At 34.0% G+C, this 9,227-nt stretch overlaps 2 protein-coding genes across 2 annotated transcripts; one reads left to right on the top strand and one right to left on the bottom strand.

The window, feature by feature from the left end:
* The first annotated feature begins 410 nt into the window (after positions 1-410).
* On the top strand, positions 411-2,093 carry LOC111886382 (uncharacterized). The gene has a single exon (XM_023882613.3). It carries the CDS (start codon positions 562-564, stop codon positions 1,885-1,887), a length of 1,326 nt encoding a protein of 441 aa, XP_023738381.1. The 5' UTR covers positions 411-561; the 3' UTR covers positions 1,888-2,093.
* LOC111886383 (RNA demethylase ALKBH10B) lies at positions 2,052-7,069 on the bottom strand. Its single transcript, XM_023882614.3, has 7 exons — positions 6,004-7,069; positions 3,655-3,794; positions 3,414-3,531; positions 3,198-3,314; positions 2,979-3,094; positions 2,719-2,873; positions 2,052-2,634 (listed from the first exon to the last, which is right to left on the bottom strand). Exons 1-7 carry the CDS (start codon positions 6,482-6,484, stop codon positions 2,193-2,195), a joined length of 1,569 nt encoding a protein of 522 aa, XP_023738382.1. The 5' UTR covers positions 6,485-7,069; the 3' UTR covers positions 2,052-2,192.
* Positions 7,070-9,227: the final 2,158 nt, after the last annotated feature.

Here is a 9,227-nt window from a genome sequence, read left to right on the forward strand (position 1 = left end):
GCCCACTTTGCCCCCCTCTAAGCCCCCATGCATCAATGGTGGGTCATTTGACCCATCTATTTTTTTATTTTATTTTTATAAATTATTATATAAAAATATAAATTGTAAATTATCTTAAATATTTTAAATGAACCACCTTTATGTTTTCAATAAAAACAAATATGTATAAATCAGGAGTTTCGAAGCCTACCTTCCATTTTTTTTATTGATTTTATTTAAACAGTGAATATATGGTATCGTTCTAATTCTGTAGATGCCCATAATACATTAAGTCCGAAACAGGTTTTAGAAGGGGACTGCAGTTATGTTGAAAATGGGTATTATTGTCCCAATATATGGAGTAAATAACGGGCTTTAAAGATTAAGGCCCAATGCATGACATGCGAAGAAATTGCATATCTTAACAGTCGGTAATCGGTAGTTATCTTGTCATTGTCTCTCTCCAGTCTTCCCCAATCCTCCTGATGATCTTAACTTTTTAGTTACGTGATCGACGAAAGGGAAACTACACGCATTCTTACGAAACTTCAATCATAGTTTTTCCAGTCAGTTGAATTGTAGATGAATTTCTTCAAATCTATGTTATCTGGCGACATTGAGCCGGAAAATATGGATGGTTCCGTGAATTCCGAGACCGATCTTCGGCAAAATCAATCTCCAAAGCATGAAGGAAGTGAAAGAGCTGAAGAAACGCATTTAAATTTAAATTCTTCTTCATCTGGGGAATTTGACAGCGGCAGCGGTGGTTTATGGAGCTTTGGTGATCTGGTGAAGAATTTAACAACCAGATCGGAATCAGTACTTGAGACATACCGTCGCGATCTGAAGGAATTCGGTTCAGGATTGAGGAAAGAATCCGATTTGTTCCGTGAAGTCGCGAGTCGAGCAGTGAAGGAGCTACCATCTTCGATCGAGGTCGGCACATCGGCGATCGATGGAGTGTTGAAGTCGACTGCGGATATCATCTCACAAGGTAAGGACGCTCTTCTTGAACCTTCCGATGTTGATGATTCTGATGTCTCGGAAGCAGGACAGAATTACAGTGATCGTAGTGGTTTAAATTCGAAAGTGTACAGTCGTTTCGATTCTCAACTTAATGCGATTCAAAGTGATGCTCGAACTTATTGCAACGATCCTGAGGATTTAGATGATTATAATAAGTGGAAGCTAGGGTTTGTGCTGAGTGACAGGGAAAGCGAGATTGAGAAACTGATTGGAGATAATGGATCTGTAGAAGCAATTTACAGGAAAGTTGTTCCGAATGAGGTTAATGATGGAAGCTTTTGGTGTAGGTATTTCTATAGAGTTCAAAAGCTTAAACAGCAGGAGGACGTGAGAGCTAATCTGGTAAGGAGATCTCTAACAGTCGATGATGAAGAAGATTTGAGTTGGGATGTTGATGAAGAAGAAGAAGAAGAAGCTGTATTGCCTGAAATTGAAAAGAAACAGAGTTCTAATAATGAATCTATAACTGTGAGTTCCAATGTTGCTGAATCAGTGCAAAATCCAGATGAAGATGGTGTTGATGAATCTAAAAATAAAAGTTCTGATGTTGTCAATGAGGATGAGGAGAAGAAGACCATTGTTGCTGATGTCAGCAAAAACAGTGAGGAGCCAAAACAGAGTGGTGAACATGTGTCTGATGAGAAAGTTAGTCAAAATCTTAATGCTGGTAAATATGATGATGTAACTGAGGAAGATCTCGAGTGGGATGAGATTGGGGACGTTGGAGACAACGATGAAAAGGAAATCTTGCAAGGCAACACCCCTAAGAAAGCTGATGTGTTTAAGCAGTTGAATAGTAATAGTGGTGAAAACGATGAGGATTTGAATTGGGATATAGAAGACGATGATGAACCCCCTGTGAAAGCCGGTAATAGTAAGTAGGAAGTAGTTTTTCATCGCACCGAAGGTGTTTTGCATTGTGATTTGTGTGTTGTGGGTTACTAACATCAGATCTGTTTGTCATTGTATTTACGCTTTTTGTCTTGTTGTCGTTTTAAAAAGCAATCTGTTTCTATGCCACATGTCATGGTTTTGATCCTAAAATCTTGACTTTTAAAGACTAATGATAATTCACAATTTTTAAATTACACTTTACTAGTACAACACTCGGGTGACATGGAAAGGAAAGTCTAATCACCACGGCCTTGTTGTAGACCAAGTGAAGCTGACCTGACTGACTGCATAGGCTAAATACTGGAAGTGGAGGTGGAATCTGGTGTGTGTGGTTGAGATGAGGCTGGCAGTGTGAGAACACTAGTTACACGGCCTCTTTGGACACGAGGAGGTAGATGATTTGTTGGTTTTTGTGATCCGATACTCCATGGTAAGAAAACCCCGGTGCCACTTCCACCACCATGAGGCCACCTTCTTAGGCTTAGAACCATTGGATTAACTGGGGCTAACATGACTAGTTGTGGTGCACCAAGGACATCCCATTTGGACTTGGAGTTAACGTTGCCATTAGGTTGCCACATGGTGATGGAACTTGTTGCTGATCTGACGTTCTTTTCGTAGTACGAGTCTTCTGTCTGAACTTTGAAAAATGTGAGGCTGATTCTTTTAGTTGGAGATTGACACATGACATGTCGCGCCATGTCAGCACTGTTTCCCCTCATCAGTAAGAGGGACCTATGGAGTTGTACACAGACGGTTACAATGTTTTCATTAGTGGTAATAATTAATAAAGAAGTAAAAACTGTATGTGGTTATTACCCTTGGTTGAGAGAAAGCATAAGTGGTCCTTTATAGTTTCCATCCTTATCACAAACAAGAGTTCTCCCAAAAACCATTGTTGATTCGGATAGAACAAGGGTAGAGATCGGTTTATCAAGATGAGGTGGCTTCAAGAACGGCTGCGAAAACTCTCCCTATAGGAAAAACAAACTGGCTTTCACTTTGTGAACTATACGTAATTACATATCACACATGTATATGTAATATCTTTGATAGAAAGATTAGATTACATATAATACCTCGTCAAAAAAGTTTATGATGCAGCTGTTTGGTCGTCTGTTTTCGGGAATCAGATGGTACTTAATCAGGTGATCAATCACACCTTCAAGAGGATCTGGAATTGGCTCGATATGAGCTGTACACATACATATATGTTACTAAATAGATTTAGGATTTGAATTTGGACATGCATGTTTTATCCAATTTTTAGCTAAACTTTTTTTGAAGCAATTACTTACTATCTTGGGATTTACTTGTAACTTCGGCATTTATCTGTCCAAATATGGGAGCTCCAAATTGAATAAGCTCTCTCTTGATGGCCTGCGACTGCTGGTTGTAAATGATGAACGTCTCACCTAATTAATGACACGTTAATTAATATCAGAACTTGGGTTGGCAAAAGGAATGAACTAGTTTAGCTATAAAAGCATCAATAAAGCACAGGATCCCCTCACCCGAGAGTTGTCCATTATTTCCGGCAACTCGGAGTTTATTCACATACTCATTTAACCGAGTTAACTCTGTATGGGTAAGTATGTTCTCATACAGCTTCAAACCTCTTACAACATTGACCTGTCAACCAACACAAGTCCAAAATTATTATGTGCATATATAGCGAATTGAAGTAATTAACAGGTATATATCAATTCGGTTGAATATAATTAAAATAATTAAAAAAAAAAAAAAAGAACTCGCCATATGTCCTTTTACAGACTCCTTGGCTACGAACCCTTTTGTCATCTTGATCTGAGCTCTCCAGACCTCCCAATCTTCTTGGTTTGAGCATATCTTTATGTTTTCTTCTTCTACCAATGCCTCCCGCGCATCTTCAGATCCTGTACATAGTCCAAAGTTATATATAAGGAATTAGATCAGTATATATGCACAATAAAAGATTAACAGCCAGACACCCTATATGCAAGATTAGCTTTTTTTTTTTTTGAGGAATTCATATATAATTAATCCAACTTAAATATTGAAATTAAATCTTGTGAGACATTTTTCTTAAGTGAAATTAATAGATATAATTCACATATAGCAGCACTTCCATTTCCATCCAAATGGATAAAAAATAATATGGGTTAGATACTGTTACATTTTTTACTTGTATTAAAACCTTTTTGATGCATACACAGCATAGCACTGAGCACCAGCACCCTCCCCACTAACAAAGGTAAAAAAGCAACGAGTAATGCACTACTACTATACAGTTAAACTAGGATTCCTTCATCCACTACAAGAATGCGATAGAGGTTGGATGTAATTTCCAAGAATAGCATTACCTACTCCTAAAAAGCTAGAGTTTTTTTTATCCGATTGATTAATCCATCGAAAACATTATATATATATATATATATATATATATATATATATATATATATATATATATATATATATATATATATATATATATATATATATATATATATATATATATATATATATATATATATATATAACTTTCCTTTGAAGCACATCTAATGCACTAAAATTACCTATCATTTAAGACCATTCATATCAATGCAATTCAAAGTGGTCCTTATGTTGTATAATTTTATATGAATAAATATAAGTAATTAATTATATACTTATATATAATAAAATATTACTAAAATATGGTAGGATATATACTGACATGGCCTTGCAAAAGGACTTGCAGTTGCAGGTAATGAAAGAGCATTGATGACTTGGCTGAAGTCATTTTGCATGAAGAATTGAATTAAAAGGCATTTGGTACTTTTGGGGTGGATGCTCTAAACTTCAAAAATCACCAAAAATAAACTTTAGAAATCCGTTTATTAAAATAATCATTGTAACTGTGGACAGTTAATATTGAGGGAGTTGACTTTGCCAATAGTAGTAGGATCATAATCCAATCACAAAAATTTCAAAGGCTCCGCCCAACAAAAAATTCACAGGTGGTGACTGGTGATATCCGTTATTACGGATCTCCTCCTGCAGCTCACACCAAACCATGCGCCACTAAATTATATTCCATTTTAATACATACACTCATCTCATCATAAAAAAAATCTTTTTTTTTTTCTTTTCAAAAAGGCGTAATTATGAATTTATGATGATAAGAAGAATTGTTTACCAACTCATCATTTAATTAAAAAACTATTATAAATTGTTATAATACTTCTGATTGTTATAAACTTGAGTTTTGTTTTAGGACAATCGCTCTAAATACTTGGAAATTCAAACTTTTTAAAAACGTTTAAACCCTTGAGTTTTAATTTTGTTATGTTATTGAGAAAGGTTAATGTTATAAAACAACAAACCAACTACTTTTATTTTTATAAAATTCCATTAAATAATTTAAAAAGGCAATATTATAAAGTACATAATCAAATCGTTCTAGTCACAAAATATCATTAAAACAAAAGTATTTTGTGAACAAAATGTAAAGTTTCATACATTTTAATTTTAATAATAATAATAATGATGTTTTGTTGAAAAAAAAATTGTTCGATTACATATTTATGGATACATTAATATGCTTAGAACTTTTTAACCAGAAAATTGAAAATAAAGCCGGCCTAGCCGATACAAGCAGGCATGCAACTATACCAATATCTAAAGGCACTTTTTAAGTTTTTATTGAAATCGAACATCGACAATCTCACTTCAAAAAAAGTCATTGGGAAGATGTCAAGTGTCGACAGATCTGAATTTTCGCTTTTACTGATTCTTGATTCTCGATATGTACAATGCAAATGCATGAGAGAAAAGAGACCACATGATTCTGTTTATATATAGGAACTCACTCAATTCCAATTAATGGACACGAAGAAACCGTTCCTTTAAACATCCATATCCCAATATTGAAAAACTAAAATTATTATGTAGAACATTGAAATTTGACGTCAATGTAATAGAACATGTAAAAAATAATGAGAAACGGAGAAAAAAATCTGGAAAAATGGCAAGAGGTAAATGCAGTTTGATAGAAAACAGTATGTATGTAGTATGAGAGATCAGATGAGACACATAATTTGTTGTCATGCCTATACCAACAATAACAAGTATAATCGTTGTTACCTGGATCGGTTATCTTTATCTCGTTTGTAGGTGAATTAAGTCTGGTAAAATCATCGTCAACAGCCTCAACACCTCGATTTCTATTTCTATCGTTGGGATCCTCTTTTGGAATTTCATGATGCTGCACTTTCAGTGGCAAAGAAACATCGACTTCTTCTTCAATCTTTTGAACCCCTTTCGATTTCGTTTCGGTCACTTTCTGGAGCTCGAGAGTTACGTCAGCGATGGAAAAATACTTTTGCATTTGAAGAATAGGGATCCAATTAATCCGGCGGCGGTGTATAGCAGCGAATACTGACTCGTACTCGCACCTTCCGCCTTCTAACCGAGACAGATGGCCACACAACGCGTCAATAATTGCATTCGCCGCTGCGAACTCGCCTCGGAACCAGGAGATAATCACGTCCTTGGTGAACGTCTCTATTGGATGTGTCGTCGGGGCTAGATCGGAAGCTGTAGAAACGCTGGCTGCTGACGCCATGCTAGTCTCTTCTAACTAAAAAAAATATTAGCTAATCGAAAACCTGTTTCCCATTCGGGCCACTCGAAACAATGGCTTAAGATGTTCAGTCAGTTATCGGGATTTCCCATTAGCTGATAATTCGGAGTTTTAGCGAGAGAGAGAGAGAGAGTATGCATGTGCTTATTATAGAGTGATTGAAGACAGAAATGAAAAAAAGGGGACTATATATAATATTGAAAGCGAGGGTTAGGTTTCTGAGGAGCGTATAGTGTCATGTCCGTAAGTGTGTCTTCACATATTGTGTTGTCAACTTTTCATTGGTTATTTTTGCAGAGGTTAAATAATATTAGAACTTGGGTTGGAAAAAGGAATGAACTAGCTAGTTTAGCTATAAAAGCATCAATGAAGCACAGGATCCCCTCACCCGAGAGTTGTCCATTTTTTTCCAGCAACTCGGAGTTTATTCACATACTCATTTAACCGAGTTAACTCTGTATGGGTAAGTATGTTCTCATACAGCTTCAAACCTCTTACAACATTGACCTGTCAACAAACACAAGTCCAAAATTATTATGTGCATATATAACGAATTGAAGTAATTAACAGGTATATATCAGTTCTGTTGAATATAATTAAAATAATTAAAAAAAAAAAAAGAACTCGCCATATGTCCTTTTACAGATTCCTTGGCTACGAACCCTTTTGTCATCTTGATCTGAGCTCTCCAGACCTCCCAATCTTCTTGGCTTGAACATATCTTTATGTTTGCTTGCGCATCTTCAGATCCTGTACATAGTCCAAAGTTATATATAAGGAATTAGATTGGTATATATGCACAATAAAAGATTAACAGCCAGACACCCTATATGCAAGATTAGCTTTTTTTTTTTTTTTTTTTTTTTGAGGAATTCATATATAATTAATCCAACTTAAATATTGAAATTAAATCTTGTGAGACATTTTTCTTAAGTGAAATTAATATATATAATTTATATATAGCAGCACTTCCATTTCCATCCAAATGGATAAAAATTAATATCGGTTAGATACTGTTACACTTTTTACTTGTATTAAAACCTTTTTGATGCATACACAGCATACCACTGAGCACAAGCACCCTCCCCACTAACAAAGGTGAAAAAGCAACGGGTTAGACTAAAGGGAGTGACTCGCCATCCTCTCCCTCGCTGAGCATTTGTTAAAGCCTCGTTACCACTCCCTATCCATGTGTTAAGCTATGAGTTAAGCTAGGTTGTTGGTTGCCTCGCCTGAGGAAAGAGAAGATAGGTTGTCCCCATTTAAATATTTCATCTTCAAACATTTGTACTTCTAGCTTTAGCAACTTGTATCCTTTTCATGATTTATTTTATTTAAATAGTTAAATAAAATTATATTTGATTTAAGAAAAAAAATATTTACCTTCTAAACACATCACCACTCCATATTACCATATTATGATTAGGCGTCCATAAAAATATGAGGTGACAATGCTTTAATACATGCTACCACTCCCTTTAGCCTAATGCACTACTATACTATTGGACTTAGGGGTGTTATTCGTTTGGTTTTTCAGTTTTCATTTAAAATGGTTCGGTTTTATCGATTTTTTTACATTTTAAATCTAACCATAACCAAACCAAATAAAGTTCAGTTTAATCGGTTTAGGTTTATCCAGTTCGGTTTAACGGTTAAACCGAATGAAATCCAGCAAGTAAAAATAAATATTAAACTAAAAGAAAAACTTACTAAACTATTATCAAACAAGAAACTATATTAATATATAAAATATTATATTCATGTTGTAGAGATAGGTTGATATAATTTTAATTGTATATGAAAATGAAAGAAACGACTAAAGGTTATTTGGTTAATTTGTTATTTTTTTTCTTGATTTATTTTATTTAAATAGTTAAATAAAATTATATTTGAATAATGTATCTTAATTCGTTTAAAGAAACCAAATTAACTGAAAACCAAATAAACCAAACATCATTTGGTTCGGTTTAGTTATTTGGTTTTGGTTTTTTATGACACCCGTAGACTAGGATTCCTTCATCCACTACAAGAATACGAGAGAGGTTGAATGGAATTTCCAAGAATAGGATTACCTACTCCTAAAAAGCTAGAGTTTTTTTATCTGATTGATTAATCCATCGAAAGCATTATATGTGACAACTAAAGTATCCTTTTATATATATATATATATATATATATATATATATATATATATATATATATATATATATATATATATATATATATATATATATATATATATATATATATATATATATAACATTTAGATTTAACTTTCCCTTGAAGCACATCTAATGCACTAAAATTACCATCATTTAAGATCATTTGTATCAATGCAATTCAAAGTGGTCCTTATATTATATAATTTTATATGAATAAATATAAGTAATTAATTATATATTTATATATAATAAAATATTACTAAAATATGGTAGGATATATACTGACATGGCCTTGCAAAAGGACTTGAGGTAATGAAAGAGCATTGATGACTTGGCTGAAGTCATTTTGCATGAAGAATTGAATTAAAAGGCATTTGGTACTTTTGGGGTGGATGCTCTAAACTTCAAAAATCACCAAAAATAAACTTTAGAAATCCGTTTATTAAAATAATCATTGTAACTGTGGACAGTTAATATTGAGGGAGTTGACTTTGCCAATAGTAGTAGGATCATAATCCAATCACAAAAATTTCAAAGGCTCCGCCCAACAAACAATTCACAGG

This window comes from Lactuca sativa, chromosome 9 (genome assembly GCF_002870075.4).
Source record: "Lactuca sativa cultivar Salinas chromosome 9, Lsat_Salinas_v11, whole genome shotgun sequence".
NCBI lineage: Eukaryota > Viridiplantae > Streptophyta > Magnoliopsida > Asterales > Asteraceae > Lactuca > Lactuca sativa.